General features: G+C 40.8%; 1 protein-coding gene across 9 annotated transcripts in view; it reads right to left on the bottom strand.

The window, feature by feature from the left end:
* The window catches only part of ENOX1 (ecto-NOX disulfide-thiol exchanger 1), a 554,610-nt gene that overhangs the window by 241,563 nt on the left and 285,510 nt on the right, over nucleotides 1-27,537 (bottom strand). For 7 of the 9 annotated variants that reach the window (XM_038569621.1, XM_038569620.1, XM_038569619.1 and 4 more), the window contains one exon: nucleotides 12,460-12,606. The exons of 1 other annotated variant lie outside the window; for it this stretch is intronic. In XM_038569621.1, the coding sequence (XP_038425549.1) occupies nucleotides 12,460-12,547 (88 nt within the window). In that variant the 5' untranslated portion in view covers nucleotides 12,548-12,606. Of the gene's footprint in view, nucleotides 1-6,541; nucleotides 6,737-12,459; nucleotides 12,607-27,537 lie in introns of those variants that run through there. One more of the 9 variants, XM_038569625.1, reaches the window with a different exon arrangement.

Below are 27,537 nucleotides of genomic sequence, written 5' to 3'. Positions count from 1 at the left end.
GGGTTAGGGAGGTCAGAGGCTCAGCAGAGGAGATGACATTTGAGCTGGGTCCTCAAGGATGAATAAGACCAGGCATATGAGAGCATTCCAAGAAAAAGAAAGAAGAAAAGAAAGAAGAAAGAAAGAAAGAAAAAGAAAAGAAAAAAGAAAAGAAAAGAAAGAAAGAAGAAAAGAAAAGAAAAGGAAAGGAAAAGAAAAGAAAAGAAAAGAAAAGAAAAGAAAAGAAAAGAAAAGAAAAGAAAAGAAAAGAAAAGAAAAGAAAAGAAAAGAAAAGAAAAAGGAAAGGAAAGGAAAGGAAAGGAAAGGAAAGGAAAGGAAAGGAAAGGAAAGGAAAGAAAGAGGGCAGCCTGGGTGGCTCAGCGGTTTGGCGCTGCTTTCGGCCCAGGTCATGATCCTGGAGACTCGGGATCAGGTCCCATATCAGGCTCCTTGTGTGGAGTCTGCTTGTGTCTCTGCCTCTCTCTCTCTCTCTCTCTCTCTGTCTCTCATGAATAAATAAAATCTTTAGAAAGAAAGAAAGGAAGGAAGGAAGGAAGGAAGGAAGGAAGGAAGGAAGGAAGGAAGGAAGAAGAGGGAGAGAGAGAGGGAGGGAGGAAGGAAGGAAGAGAGGACTGACGGAGGAGAAGGAAGGAAAGAGAGATAGATAGAAACAAAGAAATAAGTCAATACTAAAGACTGCATTACTAATAATAATACAGCAACAGAAAGAAAGAAAGAAAGAAAGAAAGAAAGAAAGAAAAGGAAAGGAAAGAAATCGGCCCATACACGCCAAGTTTTAAAAATGAGACTTTTAAGAGTGTTTGGCTTCAGGGGCTCCTGGTGGCTTAGTTAGTTAAGCGTCTGCCTTTGGCTCAGGTCATGATATCGGGGTCCCGGGATCGAGCCCCCCATTGGGCTCCCTGCTCAGTGGAGGGTCTGCTTCTCCCTCTCCTTCTGCCCTCTACCCTCCCCCACCCCCCGTTCATGCTCTCTCTCTCTTTCTCAAATAAATAAATAAAATCTATTTTAAAAAGTGTTTTACTTTTTCAAAAGTAAAGATAAAAGTTTTCAAAACCTAACATGAGATAAGATCCCAAACTGAACGGTTTCTTAATTGCCAGCCTGCCCATCCCCCAAGCACGTTAGATGCTTAACAGGTGCATGTGATAAGGGAGCAGCAGAGGCCTGAGAGGTGCCTTGGTAGGAGCAGAGAAAGTGAGGACCCTTCCGGGCCTGGAATAAGACTTGGAACCAGCATCACAGGCCTGTGAGGAGAGATGCTCCTGCCAAAATGAGAAAAGGCACTGCGATGACCAGGCCTTTTCGGTCTCCCCAAATGCAAGTTTCTTTCTTAGCGAGGGTCTGCCAAGAAACAAAGCCTGCAAGGCACCAAAGTCTCCAAGAATTCTGCTCTGTGCAAGGACCTATGTGTCAGAAGGGAGGAGAGTGAGGAGAAATGAAGAATTTCCTTTCAGTGATTTGGTCACTCTTGGTACCTTGCGTAGAGGTGAAGGGTGGGCTGCAGACTCACGCTCGGTACTTAAGCCCGGTAGGTAGGCCTGGAGGAGGAAAGGGGTTCTGGGAAGTCCCTGTCTTCGGCTGGGTTCTAGGCGACGGCTCTCAGCCCTGAGGATCTAGCACTCGAGGGAGGATGGCCGGTTAGTGGCTGAAGGATGAAGAGGAGGACAGGACTCTGATGGGCTTTCACAGTGTCCAGAAGCTGACCAAACCAGACTTTAAAAACCTAGGGGAGGGCAGCCCGGCTGGCTCAGCAGTTTAGTGCTGCCTTCAGCCCAGGGTGTGATCCTGGAGACCTGGGATTGAGTCCCACGTCAGTCTCCCTGCATGGAGCCTGCTTCTCTCCCTCTGCCTCTCTCTCTCTCCTCTCTGTATTTCTCATGAATAAATAAATAAAATCTAAATAAATAAATAAATAAATAAATAAATAAATACATACATACAAACCTAGGGGAAATTTAGTTAGCTAGAACCTACATACAACAGGTAATATTTTGTTTATTCCTATTTTACAAAATGAAGTTAATTCATTCACATTGGTATTATTTGCAAAGGGGCGCATGGACGTGTGAGTGTACGTGTGCGCGTGTCTGTGAGTGTAAGAGAGAGGTGAAAAAAAATAAACTGACTGGATTGTGTTCGTGGTTTATTTTTCTTTGGGCTAATCCATAAGTGGAGGCAAGTGGTAGGAAGAATGTATTTAGGAGGCCTCAGAGATGCCGTCTATTATCGTTCGCATATAAAAGCAGGTGGCGTCTGAGAGCTGAGTCACAGGCCCCTGAGCCCATGGGGCCCTCCCTGCCTCCTCCCAGAGTGTGCAGGCACAGGCTGTGAGGCCTGCTTTAGGCTCTCCTGCCTTGGATGCTGGCTTCTAGTTTTGGGGTCTGCTGCTGACTCGGTGCACGAACTTGGGCTGCGCACAGTTTTCTCAGCTAAAAACACAAAGACAAGGACTTGGGATTTTAGATACTCTTCACGACTGTTTCCTCCTTTGGTGTTGTCCGATTGGGTAGCATAGTGCTACACTCTAAAGAAATGTTTTCATCCTTGTGGGTTTTACACACTCACGTTTTAGAGCCACCGTAATAATAACAATGCCCCATCTAGTGTCCAAACGGGGAATATTAGACCAGGAGCAGACTGGGGAATGGTCTTGGCCTTCCATGGCACCAGGGCCTGGCACGGCAGCTGGCGGAAAAGGCTGCCAGGTGGTCTTTATATCCCAGTGACCCAACTTGGTGACACAGGACTTTTTTGAAAAGCCTGGGTTTTGCAACTTTTTTTTTTTAAAGATTTTATTTACTGATTCATGAGAGACAGAGAGAGAGAGAGAGAGAGAGAGGCAGAGGGAGAAGCAGGCTGCATGCAGGGAGCCCGACGTGGGACTCAATCCCGGGTCTCCAGGATCATGCCCTGGGCTGAAGGCAGGTGCTAAGCTGCTGAGCCACCCGGGCTGCTCGGGTTTTACAACTTTTAAAGGTGACGCATGACACTATAGCACAAAGGGCTTTTATTGCGGTTGCACAGAATAATCTTCCCTAGTATTTTCACTGGCACACTAGGGCCACAGACACAGAGGAACCCCAGGGGGACGGAGGTCGCAGGGCAGGTGACCTTGCTGATGGAAGAGGAGAAGGGATTCTGGGTGTGTCGCCAGCAATCCCCCCCTCCCCCCCCATTCTGGTATCTCACTGAAATTTCTGCAGACAAAACCGGGGAGGCTTGGCCGGGTTTCAATTCCTTCACCTTTCCCTTTTCATTTCCTTCCTTCCGAATGCTCTCACGAGGAAAATGCGTCCGATCGTTAATAGCTAGCCACATGCTCTTAGAACTTCCCGGGTTCCCTGCCACTTGGGCCTCTTCGGGCTTAATGTCACCTGCCCCCCCCCCCCCCCCAGTAGGGAAAGCACAGGAGGGAATGAGCACAGATACGAGGGCAATGCACCATCACTTAAACAGACGAGCCGCCCCCTCACGTGTTTGACTCTCCTGTGCTTTTTCTCCACGAAGTGCAGGAGCAATTTGTGATATTGTCGTGTAAGAATCGCTGTATTCTGGGACCTGCCTCCCCCTCGGAGCCAGGTCAGTTCCGCGGAATCCCTGTGCCGTGGCTACAGCAAGCCAGACACTGTCTTAACTGACGTCTGGCCTGATGGAACCGAGCGAGCCCACGCTCACAGTCTTCGTCACGCTGCCCATCCCGCCCACAGCCCTGTGACCTAGATTACTGGAAGCACGTTTCGCTTCTTGTGATCAAGTTCTCAGCGGCCGAGCTTTTTCTCCTTGTTTATTATACGTAGGCCTGATTCTCTTGATGGTTGAACCCATCCCAGCAGCTGCCTACCTTGCAGAATGCTGCGATGCTGACGGGGTTGACGGCCCAGTAACAACTCACCTGCCTGTTGACCTGCTTTGATCTCTTCTTACTAAACTGGTTGCTTCTTCTTATTTTTTTTTAAGATTTATTTATTTATTTATTTATTTATTTATTTATGAGAGAGAGAGAGAGAGAGAGAGAGAGAGGCAGAGACACAGGCAGAGGGAGAAGCAGGCTCCATGCAGGGAGCCCGACGCGGGACTCGATCCAGGACTCCAGGATCATGTCCTGGGCCAAAGGCAGGCGCTAAACCGCTGAGCCACCCAGGGATCCCAAACTGGTTGCTTCTCTGTGACCTCCCTCACTAGTCTGCCTTCTGTCCTTACCTTCCAGTCAATCACTTGGAATTCTATGATTTTCTAGCCCAGTGCAACTTCTGCTCATCCCTGAACTTCGGCTTTGCTGGTTTAATCTGCCTCTACTGGGATCCAGATTCCAAAAAAATCACTTGATTCTAGGGCGCCCAAATGGTCCTTAACTCCCTCATCACACACTCTATATTCCTGCTCCATGATCTTCGTGCCCATCCTGAAGGCAATGTGCCCTCTGACTGACTTCAGAGTGCTGATCTCTGCTCAGTCCTGCTGGTCTTGACTCAGGTCTGGTGGGCCGTGGTATTCTTGAGTACAACTATTACCTGGCAGCCAGCAACTCAGAAGGCTCAAACAGGAAACTGGCAAAAGACATTTGCCACCAGAACACAGTGATCTTTGGTAAACAGTGAAGAAAGAAGACATCTGGAATATTTACTGAACAACTAGGATGGTGCCTGGTGTGTATGAGGGGGATTCAAAAATTTTTTGGCAAGTTATGTAACGATATCTTTTAATAGCAAATTGTAAATGTTTGGAGTTATGATTGGATTGTGTCAGCTTCTTCAGGTTAAAGAATCTATCTGATTCATTTTGGTATGTGCAGGGCCCCGCACTGTGCCTGGTGTATGGTGGGGTTGATAAATATTTGTTGAATTAAAATGACTTTGTTGAGACAAGTGTGCAAAGTCACGTCTGGAAGAAGTCTAATTTCCTAGGAGTCTAGATGCAGTAGGACATCCTCAGATGTCCAGAAAAAACTATCAGATCGGTTGGACCCCTAAATCTATAAGCTACAGTATTCGTGGGGCCCTAGAGTCTGTGAATCTAGCTCATGGATATGAACCACAACAAGAGAGGAACAGAAACTCTTTGGTGACCTAATGTACATTCCTCTTCTGCTGGGACCATCTGTACCTTCAGGTTTGGTCTGGGATGCAAGACATGCTTCTGGATAGCTACTCACTCAGGAAGCTGGGGATGGCCATGCATCTCTGAAACGGGGATGAGCTTGAAACAGCCAGCTATGGGCCCTCTAATGGAGCCCAACATAGTTGCCAAAAAAACAGCTGGATGCCAAAGGGCCAAAAATGTAATGCTCTTAGTGAATGATGGAAGGCTAGTGGTTTAGAACATTTAATTTTTTTTGAACCTAACCAGAAATGGAGAGAACCCTATACTTAGGTCATTCAAGGGTGCTAGATTTTCAAAGTATATTAGAATGTGTTAGTGCTTATTTCACATGAAATACAAAACATCCATTTCTAAAATATTCATAGCAATTAATACTTCTGATTGAGCAGAAAACATATACAGATATAGAAATGTCTGGTCCTGGCTGTGGCTCCTGACAGTTATCTTCAGAGATAAATTTCTACAATGGATGTTTCAATTAAGACAGTAATATTTATCGAAAGGTAAACCATAAATGCATAGCCGCTTGAAACATTATTGAACAAAAGTAATTTATACTGCAGCTGGTGCGCGGCATTTTAGCCCTGCTTTGATTTTATCAGCATTTGTCAATTAATCAACATGAACCTTGTAAAACATGTTCTCTTATTAGTGGAAACAAGCAACTGCTTGCAGACTTTGAAGGAAAGGTCACTTAATAACTTGCTAATTGTGCAAAGATAGATTTAAATTTAAAAAGAAAGGCAAGCTCCCATTACCACTGTGCATAAATGCGACTTTAAGGTTAACCCTGCTCACTTAAATGCGATCCATGGTTGCAGGTATGTTTTCATTTTTCACTGAATAGCAGAGAGAGATTAAGACAGGAAAAAAAGTCATTGCAGGTTTTTAAATTTACTTTAAGAAACTTTTTGTTGTCTCCTTTCCCATTTTCAAAAGAGTTGCTAGCCTTGAGGTTATAGTCCTAAACAAATCAACTACATTTTCTTGGCAAAAAAAAAAAAAGAAAAAAAAAGAAAAAAAAGAGAGAGAGAAGACAAAGAAAATAGAACAGCACCAAAGAGCCAGGCAGTGGCAATGTTCCCTCCCTCCCTCTCTCTCTCTCTCTCTCTCTCTCTCTCTCTGTCTTTCTTTCTTTCTTTCTTTCTTTCTTTCTTTCTTTCTTTCTTTCTTTCTTTCTTTCTTTCTTTTTTCTTGTATTTGCCTCAACTCATCCTTCATCCTGCTAGAAGAGATGTCGGCTCCTGCTTCTGACTGCTGGTTCATTTTAAGTTCAGCAAGTGAGGAAAGAAGCGGAGTCAAGTTCTCCCTGGGCATCCCACACACCAGCCCACTGGCCAAGTCCCCCGGCAACCGAGCAAGTGCTTCAGCCCCCAGCACCTCCACCCAGTGCTCCGTGGTCACCCACGGGACCCCGCCAAGGTTCAAGCGGGTCACATACCTCGGAGGGCAATGTCTACACTGGGGTCTGCAGGACTGAATCGAGAAATCCGCACCATCGTGGGAGCGTCGGTGAGACTGCAGATGGGACCGCACGCCTCTGAGGCACTGGCCAGGGTCGGAATTTTGTATGGAGCTTAGGGAGGCAGCATTTGTGGCACGGAGGTGGCTCTTGCCAGACCCAGCCCGGGCCAAGTGCTTTGCTCTGGAGTTCCTTTTATAAGAGTTATGAGGCCCAGGTTGCTCTCCGCCTGCTCAAACTGGCTTATCAATCCATCCCATTCCATTCTGTTCTCCGTTCTAAATAAGTCATTATTTCAGGCACATTTCCCTAAGCAGATGCAAACACTCTTTTCCTGTGTGAGACTCCCTTGGGCAAATTAAATTTCTTGGAAAAGGGTCAAGGAGCAATCAAACAAAATACCTCCTGAGAAACAAGCATGTGGTTCCAGGGATGCCGTCAGTCACGCAGGCCACGAGTTGGATTTTAGACACTGCTTGAGCCGCAATATTGAATTTGATAGGGCCAGCAATGCGGAGCACACTCCTGGTATCTGCAGCCAAAGTTTCTTTTTATGGTCATAACCAATAGGTTTATTTCCCCCCCCAGCTTTATTGAAGTAGAATGGACAGAAACAATTGTATAAACTTAACGTGTGCATACAGTGGTTTTTATACACACACACACACACACACACACACATATCTATATACAGTGCAATGATTATCACAATAAAGTTAGTTAACTTTAATAAAGTTAGGGGTTATGTCCTATGGAAAAAAAACTGATAGTCATAAGACGATGGAAAAATTTCCTTGTCTGCTATTTCTAATTAAATGCTGCTAATGAAATTCCGATTTCTTTTTTTTTTTAAGATTTTATGTATTTATTCATGAGAGACACACACAGAGAGAGAAGCAGAGACACAGGCAGAGGGAGAAGCAGGCTCCATGCAGGGAGTCTAACGTGGGACTCGATCCCGGGTCTCCAGGATCACACCCTGGGCTGAAAGCAGCGCTAAACCGCTGAGCCACCCGGGCTGCCCAAATTCCGATTTCTTAATTAAACTGTAGTGAAACTTTTACAAGGGAAAAGTTACCAATAAATTGCCATCTTCTGTTCTCATCATCTGTTCTAACTAGTGTGGGATGTATCTGAACTAAACACTCATTATATATATACATTTTTTTTTCCTTTGAGTCATGGGGAGGAATGTCCGTTTTGTGTTCTTTTAGTATTGGCGTTTATTAACTTCAGCTTCAGTTAGCTTACTTCCGTATGTCAAGATGCTTTTCAGAACAGGAGAGACAGGAGGCAAATGCAAAGGTGGGAAGGGAAGCAGCTCGGTAACATAATAGCTGCTCCATGGCAGGAGTTATTTCGACCTAAAACACATATACCATATTACGAAGCCACAGGGAAAAATGAATGGATGTGGATGGCAGGTTTTCATTTGTTTCCCTGACATTCTGTAAATAAGTTTGTGTGTTTCAATTCAAACGGTTCCATTATCTTGGAGGTCTTAATCATTTGTAATAGCAGCTTCTGAAGTGTTCAAAGCTGGTGCTTAAGGAGTATTATTGGCATTCAACGTAGTCATACTGCCTTAAGCAGATTTACGACCTGGTTCATGGTTATCCTTGATCATCTTTATTTAAAAGTAAGTTCAGGCTCATGAGGTGGCTTAAGCATCCTCTGATGTTTCAGTTTGATGGTCAGAATCCCCCCACCCTCACTCCAGAACATCTGGCTCTGCTGGGCACCCTCACACCCTTCACATGAAACTACGACCGGACAGATGAACGGGGGAATAGTGGTCAGTGGTGCTAGACTAGGAAACACGTTTAGAAAGGGCAGCCTTGTTTTAAAATGTACCTGGTATTTTGGTTGTATTCAGGTGTGGTGAGGCCAGGATTTTAAGGAGATGGTCGCCAATAAAAAGACAGTTTGCTATTTCCAGTTCTCAAGAGGAAGGAGGCACGCAGTGCCGAGATGGGTCACTTCTGGAGCCCCCAGGGTCAGTTGGAATCAGAGGGCATAAGGGGGAAATGTGGGCAACAAACTTTTTTTGTGGTTTCTGCAGGAAATGTAAAGCAAGGTTAGGTAAGAGGTTCAGGATTGGCTGGCGGACACTGACGGGGACACTTGATGGGATGAGCACTGGGTGTTATTCTGTATGTTGGCAAATTGAACACCAATAAAAAATAAATTTATTATTAAAAAAAAAAGGATTGGCTGGTTTGAATAGCTGAGTGGATTCAGCACTAAATCCCGCACTAAACTATATAACCAACTATAGGGTTGGTTCCTAACTGTTCAGTACCTGGCCCTGAGGCAATACAGGGCAGGGGGATAATATTCTGGACTGTAAGAGCCTGATAAAAGGAGGCAGGTGGGAGCATGGACTCAGGACTGCTTCATCTGCATACCAACAGGACGTTCCTAGACCAATTGTTTGATGTCTCCAAGAATTAGCTGACCCTGCAAGAACAGTGCCTCCACCAGGATCTGCAAGGCCCTCAGATGTGTCCAAGTATCATAAAATACAGAAAATAAAAAAACATGATTAATGCGACCCTGTCTGAAACACTGCTTCTTAAGAAGCATAAAAATAGAGTTTCTCAGACTCTAGTATGCAGAGAAATCACCAGGGTATTTTGTTAAACTAAATGCTGATTGATTAGATCAGGTGGGGTTTGAGACTCTGCATTTCCACTAAACTCCCTGGTGTGCTGGGACCGCACTTTGAGAACTTAGGGATAGGACTAAAAGTCTGCTCTCTAGGTCATCTTCTGCAGAGAAAGGGGAAGAACTTAACATTCACTGAACCCTGCTGTGAACAAGATACTACTAGGCACTGAGTATTTACACTTTATCTTGTTTCATGTGGACAACAGCCTCTGCTCGTGGCAAAAATTATCCCAATTTTATAGGTAAGAGAACTGAGGTTCCGGGTGATTAAGTCACCTGCCTTAGGTCACTTAGCTATAAGTAAGAAGATATGAATCTGTGCGACCTAAAAACCTATTTTCCTTTCTTTTCTTTTTTCTTTTCGGCCCCACTACAACGTAAGTACAGATGGTACCACTCTGACGGAAAATGAAAAGTCTCTGTTGATAAAGGCTTCATAAAGTATAAAGTCCATGGATTTGGATCATGGGGCATTTACAACTTGACTTCGGAAAAGAAAGGGAAGTCTAAACGGTGCTCATTATCTCGGAAAGAAATGGTGCTGACTAAATAACTTATATTTTATTATAGCCATTCAAGAAACACTGCAAGTGGGACTCTCTATTAAACTAGTGCTTTTATTTTAAGAAGTGATGCATGTACATGGTAAGATGCAGACAACAGAAGTTAGTCTTCCTCCCACGTGCCTTTGGTTCTACTGCTCAGAGATGACTATTGTTAGGTCTGTGTCGCCTTCTAGAAATTCTGTACGAATAATAATGTTCTATGCAAATCATGTACTTTTTTTTTAATACAAATTCATTCATACAGTCATTTTAAGGCACTGGGGGAAAAGCAGTAAATAAAACACACAAAAGCCCTCATGTACCTCACATTCCAGTAGGGAATATAGATCGCAAACAAATGAGTTAAGTAAATATATGGTATGTCAAATAGAGATAAATGCTAATGGAGAAAAAGTGGGAGGGGGGATGCTCACAATCATAAATGCAGTGGTTGAGGAAGACCTCATTGAAAGGATGGCATTGCAGTAAAGACATGAAGGGGCTCATCCTGTCCCACGCTGACTTCCCCAGTCAGTGGTATAGGTTACAGCCCTCACCCTATCAGATGGGAACAGGTCCACCTCCTTCTCTTGCATGGCTCCATACTATGCTGCTGTTTGAATATAAGGATGCCTTAGATCAATCCTGTTCTGTAATTTGTTAATGCGATTGTACAGGTGGCTATAAAAAAATCTGGGGAAAGGGGTGTAAAACCTGATGAAGTAGAAGGGGACTTACGTTACGTGTGAGAAGCCATGGAAGTAAGTCCCAGTGTGCCACTGGCCCCGAGTGCTCATGAAATACTCAGAGTATTTCTGGAATGTCTTTTTTAGTGGTCTGGCCTCAAGAGAGGTCCTCCCCTTTCCTGCCTCATCTGAGCCTCTGCTACTGTCCACCAGGCACAGGGTGATGTCCAGAAGCGCCTCTCTAGTGGGAGGGTTAAGGCCACATCCCGTTTGCAGTTTTCCTCAGTGACAGGCTACTTGTAATCCTTGCAGAGTCAAGGAAAAACTTTGACCCTCCAGGTGACAAGCTTTATACATCTTCCACAAAGGAAGCATAAGCAAAAATTTTAGGGAGGAGTTAACCCTCTGGGCTCTGAACCTGATCTTCCCCTTGAGGAGAAAGCACATGAGCCTCCTTCAAACAGAAACAAACAAAATCCTTACCTTCCAGTAATATTTATTTATGTGGATGCAGATGTTTAACTCTGGGCCATATGACTGAACAGATTTCGCATTTAATGAAAGATTAATTTATTCATTCAATTATTATCTGAGGCAGTACCTGGATTATGTCAGCAATCCGCAAGCTCTGTAGGAGGAATAAATGTCAGTGCAATATGGCTCCTGCCCTTGTCACCTTCTAGCCTTTCAGCAAAGACAGGACGAGTACAAACACCACAACACACAACAAAACAAAAAACACACCACAATTGTGGTTAAGTGGCACCAAAAGCAATACAACAAGAATTAAAACAAAAGAGAGAATGCTATGATCCAGGGTCCCTCGAAGACCCTTCAGAGAGGAATCTGAGGCAAAATACAAAACAGGTAAAGTGGAACAAGGGGACTCTGGGACTGGGTGATTGTGTGTATGTGTGTGTGCGAATAACATATGAGTGGAAGGTGAGCAAAGGCCCAGGTGAGGGGAAGTACGGGTGTTATAGAGGAATGTGCAGTAGAGCTTAAACACTGAATGTGGGGTGTGGCTGGAGATGCCAGGCAATGTCAGTCGGAGTGAGACCAGCAGAGGGGCCTAAGCCCCTACTTTGTTATAGGGTGTGGGATAAATAAATCAGTCCTGAAAGATATCCAAAAAAGCACCATCAGCTTCTATCTCTGTTTCTGTTTTGTTTTGTTTTGGTGTATGAGAGCGGGGGAGCGTTGTATACACTTTGGTTTTACAACCTCTATTTCTAATTCCAGTAATTTTTAAAACCAACTTAACGCTTCTCAAAATAACATACACCTATAGTTTAAAACAGCAAATAGTACTATTATAGTGCTATAAGGCCTATCACTCAACACAGCAATCCCCTATGTCACTTGTCCCACCCGGTTAGTTACTCTCAGTTTGATAAATCTATGGGCGTGTCCAGAGGAGAGAGACTCACCAGTAACTAACCCATCCCTCCCCACAAAGAGATTGAATCCTGCCATGGGAGAGAAAACTACTTTGAACTTCCAATTCTGATATTTGATTCCATATATTTAAGTAATGTGTACATACTGATATATTTCACGTTATCATTTTTAGAGATTATGTTATGTCTCACTAGTGGGCAAAGAAAAATTTGGTAACCTTATACCATCACCACCTCCCGACAAGCTTCCTCCCCTCTCTCTCCAGTATGTTAAAGTAGCAATTTGGGGTTAAATCAAAATTCTGGGTTTAGATTGTTATGACCATATAATAATTGCTTACTATCAAGCTACATAATGTAAGAAAAACACTTCTTATCTTGTTCAATATTTAGTTTTTCCTGGTGGTCTTTTTTTTCCTTTTGTGCATCTATTACCAACTGCTCCTGAACTTTCCAAAGGAACTATAAAAGTCCTATTAAGACCATTATTTTTTTCATGATAAATGCCATCAGTCAACCTGTCATATCTATTCTTCCCTCAAGGAGCCTCCCATCGAGTCCATCTGGTCTAGCGGTTTCCCAGGCCAGCTGCCCACCTGTTGTCCTGGGGCTTCTTTTTAACACCATCTTGCGAAATCCCTGCGCCTCTCGCCTGTGTTGGGTCCCCCGTTTCCTGGATCCCATGGCTTCCTCTTTCTTGGTTTACATCCTCATTTTTGTAGAGCACATTCTCTAGTAGCTTCCTGAGAAAAGGTACATGGGAAGTAAATTCATTGAGACCTTCCTTCAGCGTCTGAAAATGTCTTAATTCTACTCTTGTGCTTGCTAGTTAAGCTTGTCACTAAATTCTAAGCAAAGAGTCATTTCCCTCAGCATTCTGAGGGCCAAGCTGTCTTCTAGCTTCCAGTGTGGCGCTTGAGGAGTCTGGTGTCATTGGCATTCCTGATCTTTTATGTGTGACCTGTTTTATTTCTCTGGAAGGTTTTGGAATCTTCTCTGTAATCCTGAGTATTCTGAAACCTCATACTAAAGAATCTCAATGAGGATCTTTTTTAATCCGTTGTTCTGGAGCCTTCATATATCTTGAGATTCCTATTATTGTTCCATTTTGAAATTTTTTCTTGTATTATTTGTATTATTTTCTAATACTTGTCTCCTCACCTTTTTCCCCCGTTTTCTCTTTCTGGAATTACTATTGTAAAATGCTGAACCTCATGGACTGAACCACTGCATTTCTTACTTTCTTTTCCCTCTTCCTCTACTGTCTATCTCTGCCTATTAATCTACTTCCTAAAAGTTCACTTGACTTTATTTTCTATACCTATAAGGTATTTTCTATACCATATATATATATATATATACACACACACTGTATGTTTAATTATCAGGAGCTCTTATTTTTGAATTGCTCCTTTTTTTAAATAGGATTCTCTTTTTATTTAGTGGATGTAATACTGTCTTCTCATCTATCTAAAGATATTTAGATTTTTAATAGTTTTTCTTCTACTTCTGAGATACCTATATTTATATTGAGCACCCTCCCTCAACTTCTCTCTTTTGATCTCTGTATTTTATTCTAGTTTTTATGTTGGGGCTGTATTCAAATATACCTCTTCCTCTTCATTTATATTCACTTATATTTAAGACACATGTGTGTGTATACACACACACACACACATATGCATACATACATACTTTGGAGCAGTGAGTCCCTACAAGACTAACTGGAAGCACTGTGTGGGGGACAGGCAGGGTATTTTTATTGTCTAGCAAGCATCATTGTGGGGTAACTGGGTGGAGAATCCAGCCATTTTTCTGGGAATTCCAAACTCCATTAAGGTCATTTTTTTGAGTTGTTAATTTTCTCTAGATTAGAAAACCCTTTCACCCCTTGCCTAAAGAGCCTGTCCCTGGTACTGGGTGCTCTGGAGCTATGCTATGGAATAGTTCAGGAGGGTCTAACCCGCTCTCTATGGAGTTTCATTTAATTCTCCTGGCTTCATGTCTCCATCCTGGGCCTAATTTCCTTCAGTTCAGAGCATCTCTGATTCACTTTAGCCCAAGACTATGCCTCTAGCATCCAGCATGGCTGGAGAACTGGTAGGGAAAGTGTGATGCAGGGAGAAAAAGAATGTCTAATTACTCCATATACTATGTTCCACCAACTATTCTGTAACACCTTGACTAATCCCTGCTTTTTGTTTTGTTTTGTTTTGTTTTTGTGTGTGTGTGTGTTTTTTTGTCTCACCTTCACGCCCTTCCAAGCCTCCCCAGGATCCTGCAGAATGAATCTGCAGGCTTCTCTCAGTATACCTCAGCTCCTCCTCCTCCACCACTGTCCCATCTTCCCAAAATCTGCTGACATCTCTTACTTAGCAGCATATCCTCCTTGGCTTGCTCTCTCTTGCTCCAATTCTCTGTTTATCTTTTTGTAGTTTTGGGGGAATTCTTTACTACAATTTCAGGGAGATTTTGGAATAAGAAAATATGAATGCGTGTGTTCAATCTGACAGAACACAAGTGTCCAGTCTTATAAATTCTTCTTGGGTTTTATGTGCTTATTATGTTATTTCTACTGCGGTCTAGTTTATTTATCCAGGTAATTTTAGGTTACCCCAAATGAACTACTAACTACTGACAACTACTTTCAGGGAGGATGTTGCCAAAATCATTTCAACTCTCCATTATTTTCAAGGGAGTGTCATGCAAAGTGAGTTGAACTCCTCTATGAACTTATCTTTATAGAGTCTCATTGTTATCTTGGCTCCAGAAGTTTGGACCAATAATCAATTTGAGGCAGATGCCACATCAATTTCTCAGTACACAGGAAGGAAGGATAGAAGGGAGGGAAGAAGGAATGGCAGGAGAGAGGGAGGAAGGGAAGAAGGGAGGGAGAGATGGACGGATAGAGTGGTGAAGAAAATAAGAGAAAGGAACAGACATTTGAGAATGAAGATACAACCGTTCAAAATCTTTGGGATGCAGCAAAAGCAGTCCTAAGGGGGAAATACATCGCAATACAAGCATCCATTCAAAAACTGGAAAGAACTCAAATACAAAAACTAACCTTACACATAAAGGAGCTAGAGAAAAAACAGCAAATAGATCCTACACCCAGGAGAAGAAGGGAGTTAATAAAGATTCGAGCAGAACTCAACGAAATCGAGACCAGAAGAACTGTGGAACAGATCAACAGAACCAGGAGTTGGTTCTTTGAAAGAATTAATAAGATAGATAAACCATCAGCCAGCCTTATTAAAAGGAACAGACATTAAGAAAAGAATTAAAAAAAATAGTAACATGACTGGCCCAAATAACTATTTTAAGAAAAGCTACATAAGATCATTAAGTAACAGAAGAGACTGCAGAAAGTCATCTGCCATTAAGATAACTCTAAACAATGATCACTCAGATCGCTCACTTGGAAGGCATTCAAGTAATGAAATCACTAAATGTTACTGTGAAACTCCATCCATTCATTCATTCCTTCAACAACATGTACCCAAAATTCATATAAAAACCACGAATATCCAGCAAAAAAATCCACATAAGAAATTCTCACTATAATATGCCCAGATTATCTTCCAATTATGTTCTTGTCCTTTTACTGCCCCAAAAAGTATCTATTTTTGCCTTAAGAATGCATATTTATGTGTATATACCAATGTATACTGTATATATATTCCTTACCTCAGTCCCAGAATAAATTTATATCAGCTTACTGGTTATCCTTTTAATATATTTTTATTTTTTCTGAGTACATTTCTTTCAAATTTGTCTACCTGAAATTATGTAATTCTGTCTATACCGTGCCATACTCAATTATGGGCCAATAACTTTTTTAAGGAAGTAAGTATGTTGTTAACAGCAATGCTTCTAATGTAGCTGTGATCATATCTTTGAGCTTGGTAAGATGAAAGACTCTGTAATTAGACTGACCTTGTTTTAAATCGGAACTCTTCCACTTACTGAATGTATGATCTTCAGAAAGCTCATAATCTCCCCAATAGGAAAAGAGACCTATTACTATCTATTTTGCAGGTTTTTATGAGGATAAAGAGCCTGTCATAGTATAGGTGCCCAATAAATAAAAGCTCTTAAAATCAGGGCATAGGAAGAAACCTTTAACTTCTAGAAGAAGTACATCTTTTCTAAGTGAGTAGTTTTTACTTCCATTCTTAGGCATCACATCACTCGTAAACTGGTCCATTGTGAATTACTGAGGAATGATAGGGATAAATTCTTACAGGCAATTAGGGAAAGCAATTTGAAAGTGGGGGAAAACAGAGGAGGCCTGGAAAAAAATTAAAGAAAATACTTGACTCTGGATCAGTTTCTAAAACCTTCTGGGGACACGGTTTATTTAACTGAAAAATTGAGAAGCTGGATGAAATTCCTCCAGACACTGATGATAAAGAGTTCTATGGTTAGGTAATTTTGGGAATATGTATTCATCTCTCCCATTTAAGGTGCCACTTTGGTTTTGTTCTACCTGGCGTATTAAAAACTTATTTGCCTACAGATCATCCCCACATTTTTTTTCTGGTGCTACTTATTAACATATTTTGGAAAGGATGATGAGTTGACCTGCAGCTTCCCATTCTACAATGTTTCCCTGAGTGTTATGACCTCAGCCAAATGTTCTTAAGGAAAAAAGGAAAAAATAATGTGTCAGAAGTTTTATTTATTGACGATTTCTTCTACAGCAGCATATAACTTTTCAAGTGGGAGAAAGTCTATCATGATTTCAAGGAAATTTCTAAGTATAGGCTAACATCTCATCTGCATGGTACCATCAATATCTCTGATCACCAATGCACCGACTGAACTGCTGCCAATTCAGTGGACTTGATTTGGTTATGAAGATAGTCAGATTACTGTGACACATCTGGCGATTTTGGCAACCAGTGAATGAAATGAATCAACAGTGTAGTGATCGGACTGGCTGCTCAGTGATCAACATGACCTGGATGGAAAATAACTGTGGGATAAATTAATCCTTAGGCTGCAGGACTACATCATGATACCAAAATAAAATTTAAATGAGCACTCATGGGCATAATTTTTAATGCTACCATTAAAAATTAAACTGTTAAAATGATTTGTTACTAAAATACTTTCACTTCTTCTATCTACCAACATTTACTTTTATCGAAAGGAAAGGGCTGTGCTGTACGTTGCTGGGAATAAATAGGATATACAGCAGGAAAGAGACCAAAGAACCTACGAAAAAAGTGTCCAGAAGCAAGATGCTTTATCGCTAACTTTCCATGTAGCCTTCACTAAGTCCTTGTTTTCTTACTTGTAAAAATAACTATCCTCAAGGAGCTTATAGCTGAGTTGATTATATTTACAAATTTGGGATTTTCATTAATGCCTTCTTACATTACAAAATCATTCTTAATTTATCTACATAGCAGAGATAAAAGTGAATGAATATTTTGATGTTCTTTAATTAATTACATGAAATAACCCCCCCCCTTCATCTTAATTGCAGGAATTCTAACATAACCTGTTGCTATTTTTTTCCTTTTTTCTCTTGATATGTCTCTTTCCCCTCAAGGCTGCTAAGGTTTTAACGTGTTCTAATTATTTCTATCTTTTCATTAAATACCCTGCCTCAGAAGCATACTTTTCCTCCTTCTCAAATGGAAATTTATCAAAAAACAACACTGTAGAATCCAAAGACTGAGTGTGTTGGTAGTAGGGTGGCCAATCAGCCTGGTTTGTCCGGATCTGATGGGTTTCCCCACTGTGTAGGGCTTTCTAGGCTAAGACTAGGACAGTCTCTGGGACACCATGACAGTGGGTCAACCTTGGTTTGTAGCTTTAGAGAGGCTTGGATGCCTGCATCAGAAAGTTGCAATTTTAATCCCCCTATTAGGAGTTCTCTTCTTTCATTGCCAAACAGCTGTAGAAAGCAATCAGACACCAGATGGATGAATGAATTTAATGACCTTTAAGTTTCCTTTACACCAGTGGTTCTCAATTCTGGCTTCTTTCTAGAATCATCTGGTTCAGCTTTTTAAAATGATATTACTCTCTGATTTGATCTGAAGGTGAGTCACAATCATTAGAATATAGATTTGAAATTCCCCTGCTGATTTTAAGGTTACCGTGGGCTAAACAACACTACTTGGCATACATTCTGAGATTCAAACTCTAGGTCTAGTTAAGAGCATGGGAAATCTACTTTATGAGCTCAGACTTTTTAAATACTACATGCAAGTTTCCATTTCACATTTCAAACAAATGAGAACCCACAAACTGACTTTACATTTATTTCCCTGAGGATCATGATACCTAAGTTTCTGCCGTGTCATGTTTTCATTCTGACCATCAGAATTGTGACTTGTGTGTGCATGTGTGGGTGTGCACAAGAAGCTGTACTGGGCACTATGGGGGAGCTCACCGTGTGACACATGAAACGTGACTAAATGATGGAGCTACTGAAGGTCATGATCTCAGGGTCCTGGGATTGAGCTCTGAATGAGGCTCTATACTCAGTGGGGTATCTATCTGCTTCTCCCTCTGGCCCTTCCCTGCTCCTGCTCTCTCTCAAATAAATAAAGAAATCTTTACAAATAAAAGAAAATAAAATTATTTTGCACCATAAAAAATTAAATGATGAAGCCAGCGACCTCAAGAGGAGCTCAAAGAGGAAATGGCGATGGCCAGGACCAGCTGGGACATCTGCACAGGGCGGTAGGAAGGGTTTAGACAAGGCCTTGAGGGCTGGTAGCATTTTAGTTAGAACTAGGAAAGGCGGGAAGCCTGGGTCACTCAGTGGTTTAGCGCCTGCCTTCAGCCCAGGGCATGATCCTGGAGTCCTGGGATCGAGTCCCACGTCAGGCTCCCTGCATGGAGCCTGTTTCTCCCTCTGCCTGTGTCTTTGCCTCTCTCTCTCTCTCTCTCTCTGTGTGTGTCTTTCATGAATAAATAAAAAAAATAAAATCTTTAAGAAAAAAAAGATTAAGTTGCAAAAAAACAAAACAAAAAACAAAAACAAAAAAACAGTAGTTCTACCTACCTTTGGTAGGTAGAAAGACACTTTTGAGTTAGGTTAGAAGCAAATATAAATATAATAAAAATAAAATAAAATAATGCAAATATATTTTTGAACGATATAATTCACATCCTGCACAGTGCAAACCATACTAGGGATGCCCGTAGCTCAATATGAGGCCAACTGCTGAGCAGGGGGTGGGGGCATAACCACCTTTTTGGCGATGACCACCCATGACACTGAAGAAGAGAACTGGACTGGCAGATGAAATGGCAGGTTGGGGACAGGCGTAGACCAGCCTGGAGAACACGTCACTAAACAGCAGTAGCAGAAGTCCCTGCCTTCTCTCTTGCTAGGCCCACTGAGGGGACCTAATGGCCCAGACATCAAAATAGATGCTCTAGCAGTCATTGTCAAACTCTTGCGGTTCCCACCCTTCAACTGTATCCACCCAATGGCAAATAATCAAACGATTATTTAATGTTGAAGGAATACAGTTACAACAGAACTCATGCAAAAGTTATGCATTAGTTGTCACTTTCTGTGATTATCAATCACTGATTTTCAATTACTTTAATAATGCAATGGCCTTTTCATTGGACTTCAGAACAAAAGCACTCCTGTTCCATTTGTCTTCGCCTCCTAAAATAGCTAATTTTCCCTATTTATTCCAATATCTGGTCTTCAAGCAAGATCTTAACTAAATGTCAATGAATGATCTGGGTATGCATCATCTCAGGAAGTCAGTTGGCAAAATTAACATTTAGAAGTAGGCACCACTGGTTATTTCACACATTATTAACTTATATTACAATTCAAATAAGCTTACAGCTGGCAAAAAAATCTCTTCTGTAAAGTGATCTCAAACATAATAGGCTTAATCAGAGATAAATTAAATTAGGCAGCCATGCATACTACAGCATATTAATTCTGAGTAGTTATTAAATACATTTTCTGTTATCAGTGGTGTGAACAACATTATATGCAAACAAATTCTTCAAGAGGGTAGCAAATAAAGTTTATGTCTGGAATGCTACGTGCCTGACATTTTCCCATGCCTTCTTATACCATTAAGTAATCTTTTCTGCTAATAGTGGTGCTAGGTTTAGTTCCCATAAACAAGTCAACTTTACTCCCAGACAATTAAGCAAAAGAACGGCAGACGAAACTGCCAGGATGGCTTTGGATTTTCCAAAGGGAACTTTACCTACCTTTCTAGGGCAATTTTTTAAAAGAAGGCAGTAGTGAGGCATGGCTGGAGCCAAATTGTCCAAAGTATAAGGTAGTGAATATTCATTATGTTAAAAAATGATGCATCTCACTGTGTGTTTTGGGTAACCTATGTTGCCTGAGATTACTTAAAGAAGGAAATTTTTTTTTACTTAAATTCAATTTGCCAACATATAGTAGTATATCATTAGTTTCAGATGTAGTTTTCAATAATTCATCAGTTGCCTGTAACACCAAAGAAGGAAATTATTAAGGTCGAATGCTATTTTGTAAATAAGATCTTATCATTCTCTTTTCCTTTCCTTACATGGTAGTAATCTAAGTCACCAACAAGCACTCAGATTCCATAAGCTAGCAAATAGTGCTTTTGTGAAAGAAAATAAAGATACATCTAAGCCTTTATAGACACACACATGCATACACACACACACACACACACACACAGTGTTCCTTGATATGCTTCTGCCATATATTCTTGCTGTCTTATTAATCAATCAGGCCCTTTAATTTCTGTGTCCTGAAGCAACTCAAGTTACTAGTTATGACCTCTCTGCCACCCCCAAGTCTGAGAAAAGCATTTGACGTTCTTTGTACTTTGCACGTTTAAAACTCAATGTAAGGTGACAAGAACATTAAGCTGCCCAGTGAGCAAAATGTGCAACTAATCACTATCTGTCCTCATCCGTGGGTACAATAATTGGCAAATTAGAGTGCCTGAGAATAGCTGGCCCACCTGCATCAAAAAGTATCACTTTAAAAGGCTAATGAAGATGAATGTACGCAGCTCGCTTTACTGACAACTCCTTCAAACACCAGCAGACGGAAAGAGCAACATTATGGCACCCATTTAATTTACTGAAAGGTATACACACCTTGTGGAATTGTTGTTATTTAAAGGAGTAAAATCCAAACTCCTTCAATATTTTTTTTATAGACATACTAGTTGAATTAGGCTATTATTTACCCCTCAAAACCCAGGGCTTTGCCTTTTACACTGGGAAACCAGAATCAACTTGCCTAGTGAAATGCTGAGTTTGTAGCTTTATGATAACTAGATTCAAATAAATGAAAATTCCACAAAAAAGGAAGTCACCTAGTTTTAGTAACCTTGCTACTGTTCATCCATCCACTTATCCATTTATTTGACATGTGCTGAATACCTACTGTGTCCTAGGCTGTTCCTGATATTTGGCACAAAGCAATGAATGACATCCTCTCAGGGGGCTTGTGAAGCACTGGAGGGAAGCTGTGGGCACGTAGACAGCTGTAGGCATCTGGACAGCGGATGGCATGTTATTGTGGAAATACTGCCAGAGGACCTCCCTCCCCTTAGAGACGTTGGAGAGGAGAAGACTCTTGAGCTGAATTCTAGGATGACATAGAAGGCATAAAATGGAAATTCTGAAGCTGAACAAACTTGAGAAAAATCTTCTAAGCTGAAAGAACAGCTCCGGCAAAATCAACACAAAGGTCGTGGTCTGCTTGAAGGAAAGAAATTGCCTTCAGAATATATGACGGAAATAAATACAGGAGGCAAGAGGTCAACAGATGATGAAGAGAGAGGTGGGTAAGGGTGAGAATACAAAGGGCACTGGAAGGCACGTCAAGGAGCTTGGGTTTAATCTATAGGTGGGTGTTCCTGGAACAGCCGCCAGACAACCCTAGAGTCCTGGGGAGGGAGGGAGGGAGGGAGGGAGGGAGGTGGGAAGGAGGGGTGGAGGGAGGGGGAGGTCAGGGAGTCAGGACTCTGGGTCCTGCTTTCAACCACAGCAGCCTTGCTCATATCTGTTTTATATCAGGCCTTAATTTTTAAAGTAACTTTTAAAATTTGAAATAATTTTAGATTTAGAGAAAAGTTGCAAAGATAAGACAGAGTTCCCATAAATGCCTCACCTTTTATATTGCGGTGGTGCTTTTGTCATAACCGAGAAACCAACCCTGCTACACTATTAGCTAAACTCCAGCCTTTGTTCCTATCCCACCAGGTTTTCCACTAACGTGCTTTCTCTGCTCTAGCATCCAGGCCAAGACACCACATTGCATTTAGTCGTCATGTCTCTTTATCCCTTCTGATGTGTAATGGTTTCTCAGTTTTTCCTCATTACTCATGACCTTGATGGTCTCGGCAAATATTAGCCAGGTATTTTAGAGAAAGTCCTTCACTTTGGGTTTGTCTACTGTTTTCCACATGACTAGCCTAGGGCTTTGGGTTCGGGGAGCAATGCTGCAGAGATAAGGTACATTTTTCATCGTGTCGTATCAGAAGGCATAGGACATCAATAAGACATTGCTTGTGACGCTCACTTTGGTCACTAGTGTTTACCAGGATTCTCCTCTGGAAAGCTACTGTTTCTCTTCTTCACATATTCTGTTCCTGGGAGTCAGTTACTAAGTTCAGCTCACATCGAAAGATGAGAGTAAACTTTACTTCCTAGAGGGAGCTCTATCTGCCTATGGTATGTGCAATTATTATTATTATTATTTAGATTTTATTTATTCATGAGAGACACAGAGAGAGAGGCAGAGACGTAGGCAGAGGGAGAAGCAGGCTCCATGCAGGGAGCCTGATGTGGGACTCGATCCCAAGACCACAGGATCATGCTCTGAGCCAGGCGTCCCATGTTCAATTATTTTATAAGGAAGGTTTGTCCCTTCTTTTCCAGTTATTGATTTGTTCAGTCACTTATTTATATTAGGATGAACTCATATATATTCATTTTGAACTTTCATCTGTAATCCAATACCATGTTATCTATCTTCTTGTTCAAATTCTTCAGGCTTTGGCCATTGGGAACTTATGTCCATTTAATATCTGGCACAAAGAGATGTCCCCATTCTTTTGTTTTTTTGAGCACAAAAAATTGTGCTTTAGGGAATACCAAATGCTCCAGGTTTATATTGTATTTTTACTGCTTTAGGGAATACCAAATGCTCCAGGTTTATATTGTATTTTTATTGCCTCATCCCTAGAACCAGCCATTTCCTCAAACATTCCTAGTTCCTTTTATTAGAGGGTGATGTTTGGAAATCAGTTTTTCTAAATAATTTCCTGTTTCTTCTAGGCACACAGGAACTGGTGTGCCAGCTACTCCTGGGGTAGCACTGCCCCTGGACTCTGGCAGCAGGAAGAGCTAGGAGATGTATGCATACCTTCAAGCCCAGGTAGACATACACACAAAGCTCCAACTGTTCCTATATCTGTCTGTCTGTATGTATATTAGGCTAAACATGAGTTCATACTTGACATGTCCAACTCTGATCCAGCACCAAGGGGTTGGTTCCAGCCTTCCCTCCTTCCTAATCTGCAAAAGCCCCAGCAGGGAGAAACCTGGCTCTCACCATCCATTTCCTTTTTTGTTCAATTCCAGAATTTGAACCTTCTTTTAAAGACAGATTTCCACTACTTTAAGAGGAAAAAAGGCCCAAAAATACGCATGGTAGGAGAAAGTTATTAAATTATTTAATGTAAAAAGTACCATGATTATATTTGTATTTTTAGAAACACTGTCCTGTGATGAGTGGGAGATGGCTCAAAGTGGGGCTGAGCCGTGAGGGAAGGATGCCGTGATTCTCCACATGGGGGTCAGGGGGGCAGACCTGCCATAGCTATGGAAATGCAGAAGAGGGAATCAGTTTGAGAGAGATTTTAGAAGATTCATGCATAGAAGTGATTAGATGTGGAAAGTGAGAAAGAGAGGTCAGAGATGAACGTGGATTAAATAATAGGGTGCACAGTGTGCTTTTATCTGGGTTAGAAAAGACACTGGGAAGAAAGGGTTTGGGAAGGAAATGACTAAGTCTGGGGTATTTTAAGTGGAATATCCATGTGGACATGATTCAAAGGCTTCCTGGAATGAGGTCTGGATTTCAAGAGAGTTGTTGAAGCTGTAGAAGTGAATTTCAGGGTCTTGAGCCCAAAAAGGAAAATGGCAGACTTTGGAACCGGATGAAAAGGCAGAAATGTATGAAGAACAAAGAATAGAAGATCAGTGGCAACAGCCTATCCTACCTGAATATTGACAGATACATTCCGAATTCTAACACAAAGAACAGAAAGTGAAAAGGATTTTTGAATTAAATAGTATATATGGCTACATAAATATAATAGCACTATTTTTTTTAATCATCATCACTGTAATTGTTTTGTTTTCACCAAATCATTTCATGTTTCTTCTAGGCACACAGAAGGACTACAATTCCCACTAACCTTTGCATTTAGGTGTAAATGTCACTAGGTCTAGCCAAAGGAATGTGGATTGCCACAGGTAGCTCTAGTCCTGAAAATCTCCCGTGGAATCCTCTATTTCACTATTTCAGGGTCTATTTCATTGGTATCAGGTATAAGTTAAAGTGAAAGATTCAAGAATAAAAGAGAAAAACCATATGAGACACTTAATGGATGAAGAAAAAAAACTCCTGAAAAAGTTAAACACCCATTTATGATAAAACACTAACCAATTGGGAACAGAAAAGAACTTTTCCAATCTGATAAAATGCATCTCTGAAAAATCCTACAGCTAAGATCTTACTCAATTTTTAATGCAATAAAAGAGGCCTCAGAAAGTCAGAAGGAAGGCAAGGATGCCCAACCTCAGCATTTCTGTTCAAGGAGGTTTGAACCACTACAACAAAGTAAGAAAAAGAAATAGAGCATAAACATTGGAAAGAGACAAAACTGTCCCTGTCTGCACAGTTTATATTTTAAAAATCCTATGAAATCTACTAAACAATAATTATGGCTATTAAGTTTGTTAAATCACAGGGCACAGTTTAATTTTTATACTGAGATATAATTCACATGCTATATATTTCACCCTGATAAAGTGTACAGTACAATGGTTTTTGGTATATTTACAAAGCTGTGCATCTGTTACCCTTAACTAATTTCAGAATATTTTCATCACCCAAAAAGGAAACCTGTACCATTAGCACTCACTCTTCACTCCCTCAAGTGCCTGATAACCACTCATCTACTTCCTGTCTCCATGAAGTTGCCTAGTCTGAACATTTCCTATAAAGGGAATTAATATAATATGCAGTCTTTTGTGTCTGGCTTCTTTCCCTTGGCATTCTGTTTACAAGGTTCATCCACATTGCAGCATTTGTCTGTATTTCATTCCCGTTTTTGGCTGAATACTATTCCCTTGCATGTATATGCCACATTTTGTTTATCCACTCATTAGCTGTTTGGATTTTCTATACTTCTGGCTATTAGGAATAATAGTGTTATGAACATCTGTGTACAAGCTTTTGTGTGAATGTATATTTTCAATTCTCTTGGGTATCTATACCTGAGAGGAGAACTACAAGATCAAATGGTAATTCTATGAATAACTTCTTGAAGAAATGCCAACTCTGTTCCTAAGTGGTTGCATTCCTTTTACATTCCCATGAAAATGAGTTAGGTTCCAAATCTCTACATCCTCACCAACATTTACTATCATCTGTCTTTTTTGTTGTAGTAATCCAAGTGGGTATCAAGTGCTTTTTTTACTGTGGTTTTCATAATTACTAATGATGTTGAGCATCTTTTCATTGCTTATTTGCCATTTGTGTATCTTCTTTGGAGAAATGTCTGTTCAACAATTTTTCCCATTTTTAAGTTGGATTATTTGTCTTTTTATTGTTGAGTTGTAAGAGTTCTTTATATGCTCTAGACACTAGACCTTTACCATGTATAGAATTTGCAAGTATTTCTTCCCATCTTGCAGGTTTTCTTTTCACTTTTTTTTTCTTTTCACTTTTTTTTTTAAAGATTTTATTTATTTATTCATGAGAGACGCAGAGAGAGGCAGAGACACAGACACAGGCAGTGGAGAAGCAGGCTCCATGCAGGGAGCCCGACGTGGGACTTGATCCTGGGACTCCAGGATCACGCCCTGGGCCGAAGGCAGGCGCCAAACCGCTGAGCCACCCAGGCTGCCCATCTTTTCACTTTCTTAATAGTGTCCTTTGAAGAGCAAAAGTTTTTAATTTTGATGAAGGCCAATTTATCTTTTTCTTTTGTTGTTTATGCTTCTAGTGTTATATCTAAGAAACTACTGCCTAATCCAAGGTCATGAAGATTTATACTTATATATCCTTATAAAAGTTTTATGGTTTTAGCTTTTACACTTAAATCTTTGATTCATTTTTTAGTTAATTTTTGTTTATGGAGTAAACAACAGTCCAAGTTCATTGTTTTGAATGTGAAAACCTAGTTGTCCCAGCAAGTACTATTTGTTGAAAATACTTCTATTCCCCCATTCAACGGTCTGGGCACCATTCCAATAAATCAATTGACCATAGATATATGGGTTTATTTCTGAACCCTCAATTCTATTCCATTGATCCATCTGTCTATCCATCTGCTGGTACCATATAGTCTTGATTATTGTAGTTTTGTAGTAAGCTTTAAAATTAGAGTGAGTTTTCCAACACTATGCTTTTGCAAGATTGTTTTGGCTATTCTGAATCTCCTTATTTCATAGAAAGTTTAGAATCCTCTTATAAATTTCTTTTAAAAAGCCAGCTGAGGGGCACCTGGGTGGCTCAGCGGTTGAGCGTCTGTCTTTGACTCAGGGCATGATCCCAACGTCCGGGATCAAGTTCCACGTTGGGCTCCCTGCATGGAGCCTGCTTCTTCCTCTGGCCTGTGTCTCTGTGTCTCTCTCTCTCTCTTTGTCTCTCATGAATAAATAAATAAAATCTTTAAAAAAAAATCCAGCTGAGACTAGGGATTGCTTTGAATCTGTAAATAAAGTTGGGGAGAATATGATTATATTATCATCTATAAAATATAGATTATTATCTATATAATGTAGATTGTATTTTGTGTTATATTCATACATTCATAGATTGCCATCTTAAAAACATAAGTCTTCAATTAACATGTAGTGTCTCTCCACTTATTTAGGTCATCTTTAATTTTTTTCAACAATACTTTAGTGTTCACTGTCCATGTATTATGCTTCTTTTCTTACAGTTATTCCTAAGCATTTTGTTATTTTTGATGCTATTTTAAATGGAGCTGTTTTCTTAATTTCACTTTTAGATTGTTTATTGCTGATATATAGAAATATAACTGATGTTTGTATAGTGATCTAACTTGCAGCCCTTCTGAACTCATTCATTAGCCCCAATTGTTTTGTGTGTATGTGAATTTCTTAGGATTTTGTCTATATAGGACTGTGCCATTCATATATAGAATTCTTTTATTTGTTTTTTTTCAATATGGATGCTCTTTATTTCTTTTCTTTCCGCCTGTCTTGGCAAAAACCTCCAGTATATTATTGAATAGAAGCAGCAAGAGCAGATATCCTTGTCTTGTTTCTCATCTTAGGCAGGAAACTTTTTCAGTCTTTCACCAATAAGTATGATGTTCACTGTGGGTTTTTCATAGATCTCCTCTATCATGTTGAGAAAGTTTCTTTATATTTCTAGTTTATTGAATAGTTTT

This window comes from Canis lupus, chromosome 22 (genome assembly GCF_011100685.1).
Source record: "Canis lupus familiaris isolate Mischka breed German Shepherd chromosome 22, alternate assembly UU_Cfam_GSD_1.0, whole genome shotgun sequence".
In the NCBI taxonomy this organism is placed as follows: domain Eukaryota; kingdom Metazoa; phylum Chordata; class Mammalia; order Carnivora; family Canidae; genus Canis; species Canis lupus.
The sequence above is the reverse complement of the archived record's forward strand: the minus strand, read 5'-3'. Positions and strand labels throughout refer to the sequence as shown.